Consider the following 23,111-nt stretch of genomic DNA (forward strand, 5'->3'; position numbering starts at 1 on the left):
CCCAGGGCTCCCTGGGAACCCCCTGGCAACCCCGCAAGGCCCCCCTCTCCCAATGCTCCCTAACCCCCTGGCAAACCCTCAGGCCCCCTCCCCCAGGGCTCCCTGGGAACCCCCTGGCAACCCCGCAAGGCCCCCCTCTCCCAATGCTCCCTAACCCCCTGGCAACCCCTCAGGCCCCCTCCCCCAGGGCTCCCTGGGAACCCCCTGGCAACCCCCCATGGACCCCTCCCTCAACGTTTCTCCTCCAGCCTCTCCCCCCACTTCCTGCGCTTGGCTCCGCCTGGTGAAAGGTAACTAAAGCAAGGCAAAATTCCCTTCAGTAACGCGACTCCAGCTACTCGACGCCCCATAGGTTGAGAGCCTTGTCCGTCTCCTGCTCTCTACCAATTAGAACACTTCTCCAGCTCAGAGGGCCGCGACAGACCTGGACAGCTCAGTCTTCACAATCCATTGGTTTGCCGAGCTGCCACTGCGAAACCTTCCTGTAACTGATCCGTTTAGTTACCTGTCAATCAAAGCTAGACTGCTAACCTATTGGCCCTGGGAGCAAGAGGTGGGGACTATTGTCTTCCATCACAAAGCATGTCACACCAAAGCTTTTCTGCACTTGATAGGTGAAGAGACCTGTCTATCAATACCTCTTGCGATTTCTATTGGTCTCTGAAACAAGGAGAGTCCTGCCCCCTCGTTCCTGCCACTCAACGTCTTTTTCAACGTAATGGGTGGGAAGTCTTGTCCATTAACTATTCTCGGTGGCTATTGGTTAATCGTTTAATAGGCGTGGCTTATATCCCCGCCCCCACTCCACCCTTCTCCTCTCGGAACCGCAGTTCATTCCCTCTCCGACTGCTGGTGGGTGTGGATACGGGTCTGTTCCCAGCCCTGAGCTCCGATTGGAGGATGTGGCTCGGTAGGCGGGCTCAGAGTGTACCTTCTCGGGGCGGGATTGGGTAGCGGGGCGAGGGGGCGGGGAGGAGGGCGGAGCTGCCTGTCAGTCAGTCAGTCTGTCCGCCCGCCTGGTCCGGGCAGCCGGCGGGGGAGGTGGTGGTTCCATGGCTGCTGCGGAGCCCGGCGCCCCCGCCCCCGTTCATGCGGTGACTTGGGGAGAGGAGGCCGGGCCCGCGCCCGCGGGGTTCGGTCCCCCGCCCCCCTGAGGAGGAGGCTGGGGAGCCGCTATGGCAGCGCCGCGCAGGTAGGAGGAGCAGCCGGGGGCCTCCCCCCAGCCCGGGGACGGCTGGTTCCCAGTGCCCTTCCCCCATCCAGACACCCTGATCCCCGTGAGTGCGGGGTGGGGCCCACCACCCTCCCCGGCGGGGTGCCTGCTCCCCCCTCCCCGCTCCAGCCTGGTTGGGTCCGGCTACCCTCCCCCCCCCCGAATCCCCGTCAGAAAGATGGAGGGGGGGCGTCTGCTCCCAGACTCCACCTGCCACCCCCAGCCACGGCGAGCCCCCTCCCAACCAACTGCTCCTTCGCCCAGTCTGCCCTGACCCCCAAACCAAACCCCTCCTGCCTTGGGCTCCCCCTCCTCTCCCAGCTCGGTGAGTGGCATCTGTAACCCCCCTCCCCTCTAGGGAGTGCCTGGTCTCTTGCCCAGAGGCGTGGATATTCCCTGTTCCCCTAGTGCCCTCCTTTTTCCCCCAACCGCCAGGAGGATTTCACATATGCCCTATTCCCCCAGGCGCAGTGTTACCCCCGTCCCACAGCCCCTGCGCAGTATTACCCCCATCCCACAGCCCCTCATATCCCTGTGAGATGGGTGTAGGGAAGGGAGAGTGCCAGATCCCCTCTCTTTCCAGGGGAAAGATGGTAGAAGCTGGCACATCTGCCTTCAGCACGCACTGGCACATCACCAGCTCCTGGCCACTGACGCTGTGTCTCTCTGTGTCCCAATCCCAGCAGCTACCATCTTCTTCTGGGTTAAAAAAATGTGAAATCTAGGCCAGGGAATCAAACCTTCAGTTATAGCACAATTCAGTGGATGCTGCCACTACACCTGCCAAGTGATATCCTAGTCTGTTCTAGAAGGAGCCCTCCCTTTGCCTCCTTTTCTGAAATGGTATCTGCTGCTGAAACTGAGATATTCACTCCCCAGTTCTAGCTCTTCCGTGGGCCTTGCTCCCTTTTTGGCCTGTTGTTAGGCCAGTATCCAAAATCCCTTAGTTGATGGCTTTGCTGAACCCAGCGCAGACATGAGGATTGTCTCAAGGTCTAACTCAGTAGTTCTTAACCAAGGGTCCAGGGCCCCCTAGGGTGCCTCGAGCAGATTTCAGGGGGGCCTCCAAGCAGGGCTAGCATTAGACTCGCTGGGACCAAGGACAGAACACCAAAGCCCCACCGCATGGGGCTGAAGCCTGAACAATGTGGCTTTGTGGGAACCCCTGTGGCATGGGGCCCCAGGCAATTGCCCTGCCTGCTACCCCCTAACACCGTCCCTGGCTTTTATATGCAGAAAAAACAGTTATTGTGGCACAAGTGGGCCATGGTGTTTTTATAGTATGTTGGGAGGGGAGCTAAAAAAAAAAATTTGAGAACCTCTGGTCTAACTGGATATCACTTGGCAAGTGTAGTGGCAGCATCCACTGAATTGTGCTATAGCTGAAGGTTTGTTATTGTGCCCGTTGTGTTCATTTTTAGTGGGGTTTAGTAACCGGGGTAGAAACCTTGGACACAGCTTGTCCCTCTTGAGATAACTTTTAAAAAATACACTGCCAACTGACTGCCTTCGAATGAAAGATTGCCAAAATGGTGTTAAATGCTCCAATCTTCGGGTTTAATTTTTGCCTATTCAGTATGCCCAAAATGGCTAAATTATGAAGAGGAGGATCTCTGCTGTGACTGATTTGCTTGTAGAAAGAAAATGCCTCAAAATGGCCCAGATGTTTGTTAACTGCTTAGTAGGTTGCTTGCAGGGAATGAAAATTAGGTTGATTTTTGGTGTCCCTGGGACTTGCTTTAGTCAGTCCTGGATCAATGCAAAGAAAGCACTGCTAGTCTGAGATCTTGCACATCACCAGACTAGGTACCAATGGAAAACTTCTCAAGGATATAAAACCTTTGTTGTCAGCCCAAGTTGCAACTTATTGGCACCTTTTAAAAAATCAAATTATTTTGATCACCATCCTGTGTTGTCGTTCTCCACTTGACTTTAGATAGGATTTTAGCAGCCACTGTCTCAGGAGCAACTAGGGTGCTTCTGCACTTGGAAAACTGATACCCATTTTTCAGCAGTGACACAAGCATTTGGGTAGATGGGGCTTTAAGTAATTTTACCACCCTTTCATAAATGCACACTGTGAACTTTGACTATGGCATTGGAAGTTCATCTCCATCAGTGCTAATAATGTTAAACGCTCTAGTGTAGACAACCCTCTGCTGCCAGCATGGCTTTGAAAACTATTGCTCAGACTTGCTGTGGGCAGGTCTCATGAACAGAATGCATAAAATGGTGTTGGCAGCTGGCAGGCTATTTACACTAAGAGCTCGTCTACACAAACAATTTGTTTGTGGTAAAATGGGGTATGAAACTGTCCCACGCTAGCCTGCCGCAGTCTGTCAGCATACATCCTGCTGATGCTTGTTAGTAGTTGGTTAGAGTGCTTTAGGCCACTGGCGTGCCATTTCAGCTAATTGTTCTTGTAGACAAGGCCTAAAGCATCTTTTCCATAATACAGACACCTCCAGCAAGATTAGCTGATATAGTAAAAGTGCCAGAAGCTAGTTTACGCTAATTCATACACAGTTCCAAAAAAATGAGTACTAACTTCTGTAAAATAGATGGGGCCTTAACAGTTAGAAACTGGTGTCATTTACCATTTGGAAGTAGCTTGGTGTCTCAGCCTTCAAGTAGTATAACTGTGACCCGCTGACATTGGAGACTGAGATGTCAGCTGCTGAAATCATGTCAAAATTGAAGTGGAAAGAAAAGATCATTTGAACGATATGACTTTTTTTGGTCAACTGGTATCAAGGTTTCCAGGATCAGTTAATGCTTCCAGATATCCTTCCTGAACTAGTGAGCAGAAGAGGGAAAATTTTTGATCCATGGTTGTGGAGTTTCTCTTAACCATGCTTTATTTCTTACACTCTAAGTATCAAGAAGTATATTAATGTGAAACAGCCAAGATATGAAGTCCCATCAATCTAATACATGACATACATACTGTTGACAAAGACCTTTCCAATTGTAAATTATCAATGGACCTGGTTTTGCAGTTGGGATATCCAATGGAAAAACAACTTTATATTTGAAACAAAATTCTTTTTCCGTTTAGTAGTTGAATCTTATGTCCATTTGTGAATTTCTCCTATGGCAACATTTTTGTTTTAGGAAACTTTAGAAAAGTGTGCTGAAAATTTCATGTATCAAAAAACATCCCCGACCCTCCAGAAAAACCCAATAACATTTAAGTTTCGGATTTGTAAAGGAGGCTAAAGAAGCTTGGTACCCAATTCCCACTGACAAGGATTCGGTTGCTTAAAACCCTGAAATGCCTTTGAACATGTCAGTCTACAAAAATTTAATTTGGGGATGGGTGGGGAAATAGCCAATGCTCTCCAATACTTTTATTACCATCCAAAAGAAGAGCCACAAGTTGGGATGAAACCCAGTTTCTCTGTTAGGTAGCCGGCTTCAAAAAATCCTAGAGCATTGAACTTGCTCTGGCTTGTAGGCATGAGTTTTACCATCCGTCCTTCTCTGCTGTCCACATTAGAGTGCAAGATTCTTTGAAATTATAGGGCCCTAGTGGCTTGCTATGGCTCTCAGAAGAGGAGATGTGACATGTACATGTGTGGGTTCATCATGCAAGATCCAGGACAATTAGCCAATATAATTTCAGACCTAACAAACTTGACACTTGCCCTTTAAAGCAATATTTACTTTAACATTCAGTAATAAAGTAATAAAGCCCTGGGTTGCCTGTGACATTGATCTCAATGGGACTTTATAGGTGTGCTTGGGAGTAATAGATTCTTTGGTAAATACTGGCAGCCAAAGACTGAGAACTAAGGGTTTCTTATGACCTTGAAGTTTTTCTGATGTATATTAGCAACATTACATCATTCTAATGTTATAAAATGTATATTTAAAGGTGTTCTTTTTAAACTGACCTATATCTGGAGTCCAGATATATTGACTCTAGCAACACTTTTATGATTTGTCATGCCAGGAAAGTTATTGAAATTGGATTGCCTATACTTGTGAGATGCTTAGCACAATGAGATATTTGCATACATACAAAGACTGATGATCTGTGTTGAAAATGCATCGTGCAAAATGAAATTGGGAAGGAAAGACTTTTGATTCAGTGTGTTAGGTGGTAGACTGTTCATTGGCTACTTAGGTGGTTGTCTTAAAGGACAGTTTTTACAGCACCAATTCAATTTAGTTTCACCACATGCTGTTTGCACCAATGCATCTTGCAGCTGCCCTGAAGAGAAAACCTTTCAGCTTTAGAGTTCAAGACCTGTTGCTCACTCAGTCCTCTAAGACCTCCTACAACTTGGGAGGTTTGGGGGCATTGATGGCAATTTGATTAATAGGGATTATGCCATCAGAGTAGCTGTCCTAGCTGTATATTTCTACTGTGTCTGAACTGTGGTATTTTAGCACCTTGCAAGGCTCCTGTGCAATGGTAAGGCTTTGAATGATGACACTGATGGTGTGTTCTGATTTTTTTTTTCCCCCCTATACTTTTTGGCATGTTGTTACTCAGAACTCCCACTGAAGTGAAGAAGATTCTTGCACCGTAGAGGTCACTGAGTTTTTGCCTGGAAAGTCTAACATAGTCATAATGCTAACATTTAGTCATATTACTAGAGCTGCTTCTGTGTCTGATATCAGCATTGTTGCATGAGCTGTTTAACACTGGATACAGTCTCAGTTAAACTAATAAAAGCAAGAAAACTCAGACCTAGGGCTGCCATCGTATCCCTCTGCAGAAATATAGATTTTACTATAGCATTTAAGATTGCCCATTGTTTAGATATTATTTTGAGGCTCATTAAAAAGTGGAATGACTCTAGTGAATGACAAACATGAGTTGTCTTTCCCCTGGGTCAGAAACCAGATTCACACCCCCAAATGACAGGTTTCAGAGGAACAGCCGTGTTAGTCTGTATTCGCAAAAAGAAAAGGAGTACTTGTGGCACCTTAGAGACTAACCAATACCCACCTGCAGAAGTAAAGAAACAGATTGATAGAGCCAGAAGAGTTCCCAGAAGTTACCTACTACAGGACAGGCCTAACAAAGAAAATAACAGAACGCCACTAGCGGTCACCTTCAGCCCCCAACTAAAACCCCTCCAACGCATTATTAAGGATCTACAACCTATCCTAAAGGATGACCCAACACTCTCACAAGTCTTGGGAGACAGGCCAGTCCTTGCCTACAGACAGCCCCGCAACCTGAAGCAAATACTCACCAACAACCACATACCACACAACAGAACCACTAACCCAGGAACTTATCCTTGCAACAAAGCCCGTTGCCAATTGTGCCCACATATCTATTCAGGGGACACCATCACAGGGCCTAATAACATCAGCCACACTATCAGAGGCTCGTTCACCTGCACATCCACCAATGTGATATATGCCATCATGTGCCAGCAATGCCCCTCTGCCATGTACATTGGTCAAACAGTCTCTACGTAAAAGAATAAATGGACACAAATCAGATGTCAAGAATTATAACATTCATAAACCAGTCGGAGAACACTTCAATCTCTCTGGTCACGCAATCACAGACATGAAGGTCGCTATCTTACAACAAAAAAACTTCAAATCCAGACTCCAGCGAGAAACTGCTGAATTGGAATTCATTTGCAAATTGGATACTATTAATTTAGGCTTAAATAGAGACTGGGAGTGGCTAAGTCATTATGCAAGGTAGCCTGTTTCCTCTTGTTTTTTCCTACCCCCCCCCCCAGATGTTCTGGTTTAACTTGGATTTAAACTTGGAGAGTGGTCAGTTTAGATGAGCTATTACCAGCAGGAGAGTGAGTTTGTGTGTGTATGGGGGTGGGGGGGATGTGAGAAAACCTGGATCTAGGCAGGAAATAGCCCGACTTGATTATGTAAAGAGTTGTCACTTTGGATGGGCTAGCACCAGCAGGAGAGTGAATTTGTGTGGGGGGGTGGAGGGTGAGAAAACCTGGATTTGTGCTGGAAATGGCCCACCTGTTGATCACTTTAGATAAGCTATTACCAGCAGGACAGTGGGGTGGGAGGAGGTATTGTTTCATATTCTCTGTGTGTATATAAAGTCTGCTGCAGTTTCCACGGTATACATCTGATGAAGTGAGCTGTAGCTCACGAAAGCTCATGCTCAAATAAATTGGTTAGTCTCTAAGGTGCCACAAGTACTCCTTTTCTTTTTACCCCCAAATGAGAATGTCACGAGTCCTCAAACTACCTGTCTGAATCCCATGGTGCTTCTAAAACTCCCACCACCCTCAGAAATGGATTTGAACCAGCGACCTAGAGGAGCCTACATCTTGGATGATGTAGAGCTGCTAAATTAAGACCCTGTAAACTTCAGAGCTAGGAAGAACAAAGTGGTTTTTTAATCTTCGAGCACTTGTGGCAATGATAGATATGTGGATGGGGACAGTCCTACTAAAATGAAGGGTTTATTATATTAATTTCTTTCTTATCCTCCTCCTTGCCTGAACATGTGATAACTCAGCCAGGTACTGAATTAACTGCTGCAATTGTGGGTGATTCGCTCCTAATGGTTAACTGCACTGGTATGAATAAACCAGTAGCCTTTTAATCTTGGCATACCCCAAGCTATAGAGTTCTGATGTCCTTCCCTGTCCCATGGTGGAAAATTAGAGGGAAATTTCTTTTGTACAAAAGGTGAAAAAGTCTACATGATAAATACTGTATCTTGGCAGCTGTATACTAGTCCACTGGACTCATGTTTTTAGTAGATGTCATTACTCCACTGTAGAACTCTAAGCATTACAGTGAATTTTAAGCATGTTATCAGAAAGGTGTGGGTGTGTGTAAAATAAAACAAGGCTATGTCTTATGTTAAGGATAATGCTGGTTTTTGCTTCCAATTGCTTTTTGTAAAGCTGCTAAATGTTTATCCCTTCCAAAAAATGTTAATGATTTTAAAGTAGAACCTTGGTTTTGTTTCAGAATGAAGCAAAATTTGGGACATTCCTTAAGGTTTCAGCAAAGGTTTCTGCTGGTGATATTAATAAGAGCAAGGAGGATGTGTGTTTAAAATTACAGTCCCAGTATAGGCGATACTTGCTTCTGAAAATGTGTGTTTTGTTCCCTATAGATATAAAAATAAGATCTGCTCAAGACAATTTGAGGAAGATCTTATAGGCTGGCTGAATCTATGAAAGTTTACTTCAAGACTATTATTTCTTAAGCATCACAGAACCACAGATGGTAGTGAAGTGATCTTTTCCCTGTAAATGATATTGAAGACTTCACAGAGAGGTCTGTGAAGTTTTCAGTATGGCACTTCTGCTTAAATTATTTTTGATGATAGAATGTAATAATTCACAGAAAATCTTAACGGTGCAATGGGGCAAGACTAGTGTCAGTTGTACGGCACCAGTCGGAAGCAGATCATGGAGTTGGAAGCAGAATTGCTCAACCTTAATCTAGGTCTTGGGATTTTTTTCTTTAAAAAAAAAAAAAAAAAAAAAAGCTACTCACTAACCAGTCCCTTATAATGCAGCCACTTCTGTTAACAATTTAATTCCCATCTTCCTCCTAGGGCCGAGTAGCTATGCCCTTTAGACTTGAATGTTTTGGTTAAACTTTGCTGAACTTCAGAACTATTAACCTAACGGCATGTTAACGCGATATTCCAAACTGAAATAACTTTAAGTTATTATCAGGTGTTGTCTGTCTTATCCACTCTTTCTGTCTGGCTGTTCCAGGTTTTTAGTCTGTTTAGTGTGCCCACTTTCCTTCTGATGAAGGGATGGAAGCTGTATGAAATGCTGCTCCCTACTAGGATAGTCAGTTTTCTGACAACTTAAAATTATAGCACAGCTTAATCCTTCTTGAAGTAGACCTAAGCAAGCATCTTTCACAATAGGCAGTCACTTATTCTGATGGCATCTGGTTTGCATTGAGATTGAATTAAACTTGATGCAGGTAAATAAGGAACGTTAATTACTAAAAGTATCTTGTCTTCCAAAACCCTGTTTCTCAGGGTGGTTTGGTTGTTTTTCCTCTCATCTCAGAGCTGTTTATAACATTTGTTACTGTTTTGTTCACTAATAGTTACTGTAGGTTGCCTTATTAGCAATAGGCACCCTCTTGTGCCAGGAATCAAATTAGGGCCCTGCAAGCTCAGTGCCATTCCCAATGTAGCCCTGAAGCTTTTGAAATGTCATGATTGATTTGGTTTTCAGGTTGCCTTTGTCATGTGTTCCTGTTTTCTTATGGCCTTATACTATCCTGTAAGGCTGAAGGTGAAGCCTTTTCAACCATACCTCTTGAGCAGTGCAGGTATCTGCTTATACCTGTCCTTCTCAAAGCGTTGTTACTTGTAACAAAACATACTTTATTAATGTTATAAACAATTAGCTAATGAGTCCTGACCTCTGATTTATAACCAGCTACATGCTGTGCTAGAATCTATCAGCTAATCATACTCCTTGCAAAATGCCCATTTTTATAGCAGTGAATTGTGTAGTGATCATTATTATTCAGAGTTCATATGGAAACATGTTCAATTGATTACAAACATGAGTGGGTACAATTTTATGAAGAGTTTTTGGTGTCCTGTATAATTTCCATTGTTATTAGGAGCTGTTAAACCAGTTTTGCTCCTTGAGCTCCTCCCCGGAAGAAGACTGAGAAATGTACAATGGCACAGGCATTTTTGCATAGTGACAGGGAAGAGATGATCAAACACATCACACCCAGCAAGCGTGTTTGCAGTGAAACCTTTGTAGATCTACGAATGAGAAGCAGGATTGTGGCACTGATTGCTACAGTGTACCTTGTCAGTGCTTCTTCCTCGGATCCAAACCTGCACATAGCTGCCAGTTGCCTGTTGTAACAGGGATGCTCAGAAGAGCTGGGAGTAAAATAATGCTCAATTAATCCAGGAAGCATAAGGGATCACTTATTAATAAGCACTAGAAAATGTTCCCTTTTAAAAGTGTCTGGGTCTGTTAAAACAGGCAGAGCTAGCTGCATTGTTCACAGTGGTAAAATTAACTTTGCTGCATTTTTCAGACATGGTGCTTCCAGTCTGTGGATAATAGTTGTAATTTTACAGTAATGCCCTGCTGGTGTCAGCAAATAAATGAGGCTGAGATTTATAAGAACATGTCATACCCTTCCCGTATTAAGGGAACGGGGGAGAAATTGAAGCACATGTTACATGTTTGCAGCTGACAAATAGCTATAAAATTAGTAGAAGCCTGCATAATCATTTATCACATTGATTAATCAGCCCTATTATCATAACTAGGACAAGGCATGGTGGATTTCTAGAGGACTACACGTTACTGGACAGAGGTTGTTACAAAAGATGGAGGCACCAGTTAAGTCCAGAATCAGTGTCTAATTGAGAAGCTCTACTCCACCACTTCCAGCTACTGGAGGGGAGTTCCTTCCAAGGTGACCCCCCAGACTCTTTTTATTTATTGTTTTTATACATCTTTATTTTTCATTGCCCTTGGATGATAGATATACCAGTTTTTGAAGCCTCTTGCTTCTCTTCTCTGCACAGATCCCAAGCTCCTGGAAGAGATGAACTCTTTCCCCTTCCACCCACACTCCAAAGCCTCCTAAATACAGGGGTGGAGGGGGTCTCCTATTCTATCCTTCCTCCAGCCTCTGTGGTGTTGGGTTTTTCTGGGTGGGGGTGAAGGGGGATGGTTGTCCGTCACAAATAGTATCACTGCTTGCAGCTACAGCAGCCTAAGTTTTAACTTGACATTCTTGTCAGTTTCCTGGCTGCCTAGAACAACTATGGTGAAACTAGGATGAGTCTTGTTAATTTCACTTGTTTAGAAAGCAATGGGGAGCGAGAGAGGTACCAAATCTCTGCCTGTAGTCTCAGGGAAACAGCCCTGTATGGGTTCACTTTTGGAAGGTTCTCAGCAATAAATGCAAGCTAAAAGCCTTGTGACCTGATTTTCAGAAGCACTGAGCACCTGCAGCTTTCACTGAACTCCGTGGGAGCTGTGGCTGCACAGCACCTGTGCAAATCAGAGGGGTGTGTGTGTTTGGGGGGGGGGTGGTAGTTGTTTGTTTTTAATGAGTGTTTGTGCTCAGCAGAAATTGATGCTTAGGTCCCCTCTGCCCGCCAGGGTCTGCCACTGTTTTAGGTGTATCTCAGGGCTACAGACCTGATGCTTCAGTGTAATATACCAGCCTCCTTGGTCTTATTTCAGTGCTTTATCCCCAGTATGAAAACAATATACTGGGCACCTTTGTTGCCTTCTGTACTCTAAGTTCTATTATGAACCCACTGTACTTACTAAAACTTTTCAGTATTGTGATGTCTGTCTTTCCTGAGGTATCGGTATACTCTATTGGTCTTCTCAAGTTGAGCTCAGTATGCCAGACTCTTCACCCTAATTGGTAGGGTGACCATATTTTCCCAAAGGGAAAACAGGACATACCACAGGCCGGCCTGAGGGAACCCCATCCACACGCTTCCCCGTGCAGGACCAGCCTGAGGCCTTCTTTCCCCGTGTGCCCAGGGCTGGCCCAAGACTCCCTGCCACTTGCTCGTGCAGGGCCGGCCCAGGTTAAGGTGCTCTCCTGAGCCCTCCTCCTGCAAGGGGCTGGTGTTGTCACTCCTCTTCTCCCCCTCCCCCCAGCCCCTGCACATTCCTCTGCACCCCACTAGAGGTCGCACCCCACTTTTTTGGCAAAACTGATGATCAGTTGGCAAAAGCAAACAGGATAAATGCCAAGTTTTGCCAGAAAAATTGGAACAACCAGGATAGGGCTTAAAAATGGTTTGTCCCAGCCAAAATGGGACATACGTTCACCCTACTAATTGGGCAGAGGTAGCCAAATTGCAGGTTAGGGAAGGGCAGAATGAGACCTTCTAGCATTCCTTATGCAGTTCTGTCCGAGTGTAACATCTTGGATCTTCATGTGTGGTTTTCAATGCCTGTTTCAGCAAGTACCTTTTGCCATAAATTTAAGACGGGTACTGGATGTACAAAGTGTTGATACAGGAGTATTCTTCTCCTAAAAAAAGTGTAGGAAGTGACAGGGGAATTGTAATGTCAGGGCTGCCAAAGACTTGACTGTTAGAAGTGGTCAGAGAGAGGTACATTTGTCTGTCAGAGCCTTGTTCTCTGATCTTCCCCCATCTATCCCAGTGGTGACTAGTACACTGGTCCTCCAGCTCTTTCATTCAGCAGACCACTTTGACTTGCGAACACACCTGCCTTCCAACCATCCCAACCCCACATTCTGTATGCCATGAGGAAAGGCCACTTAGTTAGTTGACTACATGTGGAGTTACTCTTTTAGATTTCATGTGAGGGAGACTTATTGGAGCAGCTTTGGAAACCTGTGTCAATCACTCTGTGGTCAAAGCACCTTACTTGGTTCCTGTGTGGGATGCCCTCAATGGTTAACTCAGGAGACATTAATGCAAGCTTGTTAGAATAAGAACAGCAGCACAAAGGGTTTAAAAGTATACCTAAGCAGTGGGTCCAGGTTGAAGGGATAGGTGACCCTTGTTTGTGTCCCTGGAAAGTGCAGTGATCTGCCAGCTTGAGATCAAACTTAAGAAACGGTATGCGTGCATGAGGAAATATCCTTCTGCATGCTACTGATGTTTGTTTCAGAGTAACAGCCATGTTAGTCTGTATTCGCAAAAAGAAAAGGAGTACTTGTGGCACCTTAGAGACTAACCAATTTATTTGAGTATAAGCTTTCGTGAGCTACAGCTCACTTCATCGGATGCATACTGTGGAAAGTGTAGATCCTTTTTATATACACACAAAGCATGAAAAAATACCTCCTCCCACCCCACTCTCCTGCTGTGACGCACAAAGTAGACTCTGTGGACTGCTCTGTCTCAATCACTCTAGTCTTGCCCTCCCTGGGAGGAATTCCTCTGTAAAATATTGTATTAATACATAAACTAAACCACATTTTAGTAACCTGAAGGCTGACACCAACCATAAATTAATTCATAGCTAAGGCTGCTGTTATGTCTGTCATCATCCAACAAATCATCTCTGAGAAACTTGACTGAGGTATTTAAAAGGTTAAATTTACAAAATCCATAGATGGAAGGAATGCTGTGGGTAAGTATAAACTAGCTGCATGTGACTTCCCTCTGTCTTGAAAAACATAATTCAAATTGGCTTGCAAACACTATCCTACATCACAGAAGTGTTGTGAGGATAAATATGCTAACTGTTGAGGGGCACTCAGATATTAGGGTAATGGGAGCCATCTAAGTACCTAAAATAGATAGTATAGTCTGCAGCCATACGTGAATTTGGGCTGTGATCTTGTCAGATCTTGCAAGTAATGGGAGTCAGGTCTGGTTAGTATTTGGGTGTAAGCCATCTATGAAAAACCCATTGTGCTTTAGGTCCACCAGTAGAGGTGCTGTCCCCTCTGAGTCCACATCCTACCTGGGTGCTAAAGCATTGTCCATATTCAAAGTTGCACCAGATTAGCTATAGGTATGATTTTTTAAAACTGATTTAGTTTAACCAGTGCCATCAAGAGTTGATGCTCTTAAATCTCCGGATTTATCTATTTATTAAAGATAATCTAGAATGAAATAGGGTGACAATGTAAAGCAGATCAACTATTCCTGGTTAACTCTATGTGTGGATACTGTTACTCTGGAGTAAAACTGCCTAATTCCAAGTTAGCTTAATCCAATTCAGAGAAACTAATTCGGAATCAGGTACTCCGATTCCAGAATAAGGGTGTCCACACATGGAGTTAATCAGGAATAAATATTTCAGAATAACTCCTTGTGTGGACAAGCCTTTAAACTGACTTAAATTTAATTGTGACTTTTGGATCAATTTATTTAAATTGGTTTTTAAACGGCATAAAATTAAACCTGTATAAAGGGGCAGTTTGTTGCTAGAGATGTGGTCCCTTCAACTCACCCTAAAAGCTCCCTTATGGTGACAGACTGCAAACAATGGGTGCAAAGTCTGGAGTCTTGGGCCTGGGAGAGACCATGACAGAAGGCATTGGATGAGGCCAACATGGACATGAATCTCTGCAATGGGTAGTTGAGCGGTTCCTAATGGAAACGAAGGGGCATGAGATTAGACTGAGAGTGCTGAGTTGAAGGTTATCTACATTTCAGTCAATACCCTGTTGGTTTAGCATTAGGGCTGTCAAGCGATTAAAAAACTTAATCATGCGATTAATCACACTGTTAAACAATAATAGAATACTGTTTGTTTAAATATTTTTTGATGTTTTCTACACTTGCAAATATATTGATTTCAGTTACAACCCAGAATACAACTTGTACAGTGCTCACTTTATTTTTGATTACAAGTATTTGCACCGTAAAAACCAAAGAACTAGTATTTTTCAGTTCACCTAATAATACAAGTACTGTAGTGCATCTCTTTGTCATTAAAGTTGAATTTACAAATGTAGAATTATGCACAAAAAACCTGTATTCAAAAATAAAACAATGTAAAATTTTAGAGCCTGAAAGTCCACTCAGCCCTTCTTGTTCAGCCATTCGCTCAGACAAACAAGTTTGTTTACATTTGCTGGAGATAATGCTGCCTGCTTCTTGTTTACAGTGTCACCTGAAAGTGAGAACAGGCATTCGCATGGCACTGTTGTAGCTGGCGTTGCAAGATATTTAAGTGCCAGATGCGCTAAAGATTCATATGTCCCTTTATGCTTCAACCACCATTCCAGAGGACATGCTTCCATGCTTATGATGGGTTCTGCTTGATAATGATCCAAAGCAGTGTGGACTGACGCATGTTCATTTTCATAATCTGAGTCAGACACTACCAGCAGAAGGTTGATTTTCTTTTTCGGTGGTTCGCATTCTGTAGTTTCTGCATTGGAGTGTTGCTCTTTTAAGACTTCTGAAAGCATGTTCCACACCTCGTCCCTCTCAGATCTTGGAAGACACTTCAGATTCTTAAACCTTGGGTCCAGTGCGATAGCTATCTTTAGAAATCTCACATTGGTACCTTCTATGCATTTTGTGAAATCTGTAGTGAAAGTGTTCTTAAAATGACAGGTTTCAGAGTAACAGCCATGTTAGTCTATATTCGCAAAAAGAAAAGGAGTACTTGTGACACCTTAGAGACTAACCAATTTATTTGAGCATAAGCTTTCGTGAGCTACAGCTCACTTCATCGGATGCAACTGTATCGGATGCTGTAGCTCACATTATTTTTTTTTAATGAGTCATCAGCATGGAAGCATGTCTTCTGGAATGGCGTCTGAAGCATGAAGGGGCATGCAAATGTTTAGCATATCTGGCACGTAAATACCTTGCAATGCCGACTACAAAAGTGCCATGCAAATGCCTGTACTTACTTTCTGGTGACATTGTAAATAAGAAGAGGGAGGCATTATATCCTGTAAATGGAAACAACTTGTTTTGTCTTAGCAATTGGCTGAACAAGAAGTAGGACTGAGTGGACTTATAGGCGCTGAAGTTTTACATAGATTTTTTTTTGTTACATAACTGCATTCAAAAACAAAACAATTTGTAATTTTCACTTTCACAAAAGGAGATTGCACTGCAGTACTTGTATGAGGTGAATTGAAAATTACTATTTCTTTTCATTTTTACAGAGCAAATATTTGTAATAAAAAATATACTTGATTTCACTGAAATACAGAATACAATATATATGAATGTAGAAAAACATCCAAAATATTTAATAAATTTCAGTTGATATTCTATTGTTTAACAGTGCGATTTTAAAACTGCGATTAATCACAATTTTTTTAATTAATTGCGTGAGTTAACTGTGATTAAGCAACAGCCCTATTTAGCATAATTCAGTTTTCCATAGGGGAGCCAGTGGCTGCTGAAACTGACACAGTGTGGGTAAGAAAAGGTCTAAAATAAAGGAGCTATAGATTCTGGTGCTGTCCATGTGTATTGATGCTGCTTCTTCACTTCCAGATGAAACTTTGACTTTCCTGAAGGGTGTTCCTGTGGATTTTGCGAATGAACATCCCTGATACCCTCAGCCTTCCTGAGATGGCAAGTCCGGCAGTCAGCCCAGACTCTTCCTCCCATGAGGCTCTTTCTTCTGTCAACTCTGCGCCAGCATGCTCCCCCACCTCAGATTCAGAGAACCTAAGCCCAGATGAGCTGGAGCTGTTGGCAAAGCTGGAGGAACAGAACAGGTGAGGGAAGCTTAAAGTTCTAGTGTATCCTTGTTGCTGAGGAGGCCAAGGCCGATGGGAGGTAATTTATAATCCAAGGAGTCTCTGTATGTTGTAGTGTGCAATGTGTCATCACCTGTATCTGAACTGCAGCGTGAAACCACCAAAGAACAGTACGCTCCAGCAATGTGTGTCAGCCCTGACCTGGAGGGATTGCCTCTTCAGGTGAAAGGACAGCTTGGCCTGTAAGGCCCATACAGTCCTTTGCCTCACTCCTGACTATCAGCAAGACCTCAATTGTGTCTGACAGTCTTGTGCTAGTGGCAAGTGTATGCAAGCTTCCTTCTCCCCACCAACAGCTCACTTCAGAGATCCCCCTGCAGCCAGAAGATGAATGGTAGTGACCAAGGGTTTTTAACTAAACTAGGTCACTTTTGCTTCAGTGATCTAGAGGTGAAAGGCGCCATATATTTCAGCCAATCACTTGAGTTACTCTGTCCAGCAGATCTCATTCTTTCTGATGTTTCATCTATCTTGAGGTACCTGCCACTTGCTCCATAGTCGGTATAGTTCCAGCTGGGTAGCTGTTTACAGAAAACATCCACCTAGCACAGTGCATAGTGTCCACAGTAACAGACCAATTATCTGGTCTGCAAAACTGGGTGCTGGACATCTTTTCCCACTCTGCCTCTTAATCTGTAGCCTGAGGCAAGTCATTTCACCATTCTGTGCCTTGTTTCCTCCATCTTTAAAATGGAGGATAATAATACTTACCTTCCCCAAAGAGGGGTTGTGAGGCTTAATTAGTCTGGGCCCAATTCTGCCCTTGAAGACATGCACCTGAGTCCCCTTAACATTGGCAGATGTTACCTCTGAGCATCCAAGGAGAAAAACTGGCCTGTAGCATTTGTCCTGGGACAAAAGATCTCTGGAAGGATAAAGGCAATGGCAGCCTATCTCCTGATGAATTTAGTATCTGCCTCATCTGCAGTTTCTGATGGGGAAAAATGATTCCCTTGTTGGTTTTGTGTTGTTTTTAGAATACAAGTGAACGTGTTCTCTTTAACATCTGACCCAAACACGAGAGGTCTGGACACTGGAAGTGTAAAGAGCCTTGTGCAGCTCAAGTTTGCAAAATAAAGGGGTAAGGGAAGGCACCAACTTCCCTGTGAGACGTGGGTGTTTCCACAGCTTGTTCTTTTTTAGAATGGGGCAATTTTAGTGTTTACATTCATGGTAATTTAGCTCATGGCAGCTGGAACTTCTTTTGTCATCTGTCCATACAAACAGTTGTTAATGATTCTCTGGGAAACCAAGCAAATAGCTGCATTTTAACAAAGTACAAGAATGTTGCTGAGACCTTGTGATCTCTAGCCTGTTGGAGATAGGGATGGAAATATTGTTTAAAAAAGTTAACCGTGTAAACAATTAAAATTGTATCTAGGGCTGTCAAGCAATTACAAAAATTAATTGCGATTAATTATGCGATTAAACAATAGAATACTATTTATTTTAAATATATTTGGATTACATATTTTTGGATTTACATTATTTTCAAATATATTAATTTCAGTTACAACACAGAATACAAAGTACAGTGCTCACTTTATATTTTTAATTACAAATATTTTACAGTGTAAAACAACAAAAAATTGTATTTTTCAGTTCACCTCATACAGGTATTGTAGTGCAATCTCTTTATCATGAAAGTTGAACTTAAAAATGTAGAATTATGTTTTTTTAAAAAAAAGACAATCAACCCTGCATTCCTAAATAAAACATTGTAAAACTTTAGATCCTACAAGTACACTCGGTCCTACTTCTTGGTCAGCCAATCATTCAGACTAACAAGGTTGGTTACAATTTGCAGGAGATAATGCTGCCTGCTTCTTGTTTACAGTGTCACCTGAAAGTGAGAACAGGCATTCGCATGGCACTGTTGTAGCTGGCGTTGCAAGATATTTAAGTGCCAGATGCGCTAAAGATTCATATGTCCCTTTATGCTTCAACCACCATTCCAGAGGACATGCTTCCATGCTTATGATGGGTTCTGCTTGATAATGATCCAAAGCAGTGTGGACTGACGCATGTTCATTTTCATAATCTGAGTCAGACACTACCAGCAGAAGGTTGATTTTCTTTTTCGGTGGTTCGCATTCTGTAGTTTCTGCATTGGAGTGTTGCTCTTTTAAGACTTCTGAAAGCATGTTCCACACCTCGTCCCTCTCAGATCTTGGAAGACACTTCAGATTCTTAAACCTTGGGTCCAGTGCGATAGCTATCTTTAGAAATCTCACATTGGTACCTTCTATGCATTTTGTGAAATCTGTAGTGAAAGTGTTCTTAAAACGAACATATGCTGGGTCATCATCCGAGAATGCTATAAGATTAAATATATGCAGAATGCGGGTAAAACAGAGCAGGAGACCTACAATTCTCCCCCCCAAGGAGTCCAGTCACAAATTTAAATGACGCACTTTTATTTTATATTTTTAACAAGCATCAGCATTGAAGCATGTCCTCTGGAATGGTGGCTGAAGAATGGAAGGGGCATGCGAATGTTTAGCATATCTGGCATGTAAATACTTTGCAACGTCGGCTACAAAAGTGCCATGCAAATGCCTGTTCTCACTTTCATAGAATCATAGAATATCAGGGTTGGAAGGGACCCCTGAAGGTCATCTAGTCCAACCCCCTGCTCGAAGCAGGACCAATTCCCAGTTAAATCATCCCAGCCAGGGCTTTGTCAAGCCTGACCTTAAAAACCTCTAAGGAAGGAGATTCTACCACCTCCCTAGGTAACGCATTCCAGTGTTTCACCACCCTCTTAGTGAAAAAGTTTTTCCTAATATCCAATCTAAACCTCCCCCACTGCAACTTGAGACCATTACTCCTCGTTCTGTCATCTGCTACCATTGAGAACAGTCTAGAGCCATCCTCTTTGGAACCCCCTTTCAGGTAGTTGAAAGCAGCTATCAAATCCCCCCTCATTCTTCTCTTCTGCAGGCTAAACAATCCCAGCTCCCTCAGCCTCTCCTCATAAGTCATGTGTTCTAGACCCCTAATCATTTTTGTTGCCCTTCGCTGGACTCTCTCCAATTTATCCACATCCTTCTTGTAGTGTGGGGCCCAAAACTGGACACAGTACTCCAGATGAGGCCTCACCAATGTCGAATAGAGGGGAACGATCACGTCCCTCGATCTGCTCGCTATGCCCCTACTTATACATCCCAAAATGCCATTGGCCTTCTTGGCAACAAGGGCACACTGCTGACTCATATCCAGCTTCTCGTCCACTGTCACCCCTAGGTCCTTTTCCGCAGAACTGCTGCCTAGCCATTCGGTCCCTACTCTGTAGCGGTGCATTGGATTCTTCCATCCTAAGTGCAGGACCCTGCACTTATCCTTATTGAACCTCATCAGATTTCTTTTGGCCCAATCCTCCAATTTGTCTAGGTCCCTCTGTATCCTATCCCTGCCCTCCAGCTTATCTACCACTCCTCCCAGTTTAGTATCATCCGCAAATTTGCTGAGAGTGCAATCCACACCATCCTCCAGATCATTTATGAAGATATTGAACAAAACCGGCCCCAGGACCGACCCTTGGGGCACTCCACTTGATCCACTTGATTAGATTAGTCAGGCATGACCTTCCCTTGGTGAATCCATGCTGGCTGTTCCTGATCACTTTCCTCTCATGCAAGTGCTTCAGGATTGATTCTTTGAGGACCTGCTCCATGATTTTTCCAGGGACTGAGGTGAGGCTGACTGGCCTGTAGTTCCCAGGATCCTCCTTCTTCCCTTTTTTAAAGATGGGCACTACATTAGCCTTTTTCCAGTCATCCGGGACTTCCCCGGTTCGCCACGAGTTTTCAAAGATAATGGCCAATGGCTCTGCAATCACAGCCGCCAATTCCTTCAGCACTCTTGGATGCAACTCGTCCGGCCCCATGGACTTGTGCACGTCCAGCTTTTCTAAATAGTCCCTAACCACCTCTATCTCCACAGAGGGCTGGGCATCTCTTCCCCATTTTGTGATGCCCAGCGCAGCAGTCTGGGAGCTGACCTTGTTAGTGAAAACAGAGGCAAAAAAAGCATTGAGTACATTAGCTTTTTCCACATCCTCTGTCACTAGGTTGCCTCCCTCATTCAGTAAGGGGCCCACACTTTCCTTGGCTTTCTTCTTGTTGCCAACATACCTGAAAAAACCCTTCTTGTTCCTCTTGACATCTCTCGCTAGCTGCAGCTCCAGGTGCGATTTGGCCCTCCTGATCTCAGGTGACACTGTAAATAAGAAGCAGGCAGCAGTATCTCCCGTCAATGTAAACAAACTTGTTTGTCTTAGCGATTGGCAGAATAAGAAGTAGGACTGAGTGGACTTCGTAGGCGCTAAAGTTTTACACTGTTTTGTTTTTGAGTGCAGTTATGTAACCAAAAAAATCTGCATTTGTAAGTTACACTTTCATGACAGAGATTGCACTTCAGTACTTATATGAGGTGAATTGAAAAATATCATTTATTTTGTTTTTTAGTTTTACAGTTCATATATTTGTAATAAAAAATAATATAAAGTGCGCACTGTGTTGTAATTGAAATCAATTTTGAAAATGTGGAAAAAATCCAAAAATATTTAATAAATTTTCAGTTGGTATTGTTATAAGTACGATTAATCATGATTATTTTTTTTTAGTTAATCGTGTGAGTTAACTGCGATTTAATTGACACCCCTAATTATATCGTTTAACCGGTTAACTGCTGGGGCTGGGGCTGCTCTGGCTGGCCCTGGGCTGAGGTTGCTCTGGCCAGCACAGCTGGGGTTAATGGCTATGGCAGTTAATCGGTAAGACTAGTGCTTACCGGTTAACTGTTTACTATTTTACATCCCTAGTTGGAGACAGAAGGCGTTTGGGAACTCCTGATCCTAACTTGTTACTAAGATGACCCACTAACTGCATCTTGTCTTTTTTCCTGTGACCCACACAGGATCCAAATTCGGGGATGGGGGGGCAAAATCATAGGCCAGCATTCTTCTACTCCTCTGCCAGCTTCTCCTCCTCCTTGCCCCACTGAGTGGACACTGACCACCTTCAGCAACACTCTCCATCAGGGCACTGCAACCCTAATCCCAGTCAGATGCAGAGGGGAGGCCCCAAAGGCAGGGTTGGGTCGGAGTGGAAGGCCGCCCACACTCACCCCGCAGCCAGGCCAAACCTGAGTGGCACTGCAACCCCATGCACTAGCTCACAACTCCCAGAGCAGGGAGCCAGGCTCACCCCCATGGGACAGGAGCTGCTATGGGGTGAGCACAAGATGGGCTCATTCTCCCATTCTCCTCCACAGCCCCCTGGGGCCTCCTCTCTGAACTGGCAACAATCTTCTCGTGACCCATTGGAGGGTTGTGATCCACCGTGTGGGGAAAAACCGAGAGAGAGGATCTGTTGAAGACTTTAATAAAGTTATTTCATTAAAATGTCTGAAAAGGACCATTTGAAATAGCATCATGTGCTGCATCTTACCCTGGTAAAGGATGGTCCGGATAATTCTTGCTTTAAAAAAAAAAAAAGAAATCCCGTCTCCTGTGCTTAAGTGCAATTTTCAAAGTTTAAAACAAATTATTTTTAAACTTTGATCTCCACTGTTAAACTTGTAGTGGAGATGAGTTAATCAAGTAATTATCTTCTACTCTGCCTTGGCAAGAAGCATATCCTGCTAACAGGAGATTCTGGCCAAGGGCCCAGCACCACACCCCACGAGAGCAAATGTGAATCCCAATATGTGCACTTAGTATCAACGCAACGCAATGGCCACATTGCGAACCTGAGTTCGATCCCCAGGCCTCTTCTCATTCTCCAGGTAAGATGTTTTTTTTTCTGAGTGTAAAATGAATGGTTTCTCTAGTGATGTCTAGTCTGGAAAAACCATTCTGAGGGCACCAGATTTGATTTGAGGAAGTTCTATGACCAGTGTTCTACAGGAGGTCAGACTAGATGATCACAATGGTCCCTTTTGGCCTTGGAATCTGTGTCTGTTGGCTTTGCATAGTTCCAGCCATGACTCTATAAATGCCATTTTCCTTCCTCCCATCATGAGTGGGAGACTAACCTTCCCCCTGTAGTAGGAGAGGACTCTAGCAAACCATTCAATCTATGATTCTCTGTCCATCTGTCTTTAAAGAATCCAGGCCACAAAAGCAAATGCTTCTCCTAGATCTCTGACTGTGCTATGGCAAGGACGCTGCTGGAGGAGGTTCCTATCAACAGGTTGACGTCTCGGGGATGCAGTTTGTGGTGGGGAAGGGGAGGAATTACACAGTGTGAGGAAGAGGATGGGGGACACTGACCTTGCCAGGTACTGATCATCCTGTTTCCTCATACTTTCCTCTCCCTGTTCCTCAGCAGCCAATCAATCAGTCTCTAATTTGATGACACTGAGTCAAAAAATGGCAGCCAACCTTACCAGCTGAACTTGAAAGCAGAAAGATGCAGCTGTTGGTAGGATGAACTGATATTCAGAAAGGCACCAGATTCAGTACCCTTTCCCATCTTTTAGAATGTCCCCTGAAACTATACTGTATCCCCTGTGCACTGAAACTGCCTCCATTCTGCTTCTCTCTGTGTCCCACTCAGCTCTATAATGTGCCACGTTCTTTTAATCAAGAAGGTGATTTTTCTTAAAGTGACGCTGAGAATTTCTGGAAAGGGAGACTCCTTTTCTGTTCAGCTTCATTGCTGAGTTTAATACTATATTAAGAGTAATTATTAGTCTCAAATCAGGAAGTCACTCTGCACGG

General features: G+C 43.9%; 1 protein-coding gene across 6 annotated transcripts in view; it reads left to right on the forward strand.

Annotated features, from left to right (window-relative positions):
- Positions 1-888: 888 nt before the first annotated feature.
- Positions 889-23,111, forward strand: part of EVI5L (ecotropic viral integration site 5 like) — an 83,641-nt gene continuing 61,418 nt past the window's right edge. For 2 of the 6 annotated variants that reach the window (XM_048832350.2, XM_048832353.2), the window contains exons 1-2: positions 991-1,192; positions 16,116-16,342. In XM_048832350.2, coding sequence (XP_048688307.1) covers positions 16,161-16,342 — 182 coding nt within the window. In that variant the 5' untranslated portion in view covers positions 991-1,192; positions 16,116-16,160. Of the gene's footprint in view, positions 911-989; positions 1,193-10,460; positions 10,610-16,115; positions 16,343-22,631; positions 22,670-23,111 lie in introns of those variants that run through there. The other 4 variants (XM_048832351.2, XM_048832352.2, XM_048832354.2 and 1 more) reach the window with 4 other exon arrangements.

This window comes from Caretta caretta, chromosome 20 (assembly GCF_965140235.1).
Source record: "Caretta caretta isolate rCarCar2 chromosome 20, rCarCar1.hap1, whole genome shotgun sequence".
Lineage (NCBI taxonomy): Eukaryota > Metazoa > Chordata > Testudines > Cheloniidae > Caretta > Caretta caretta.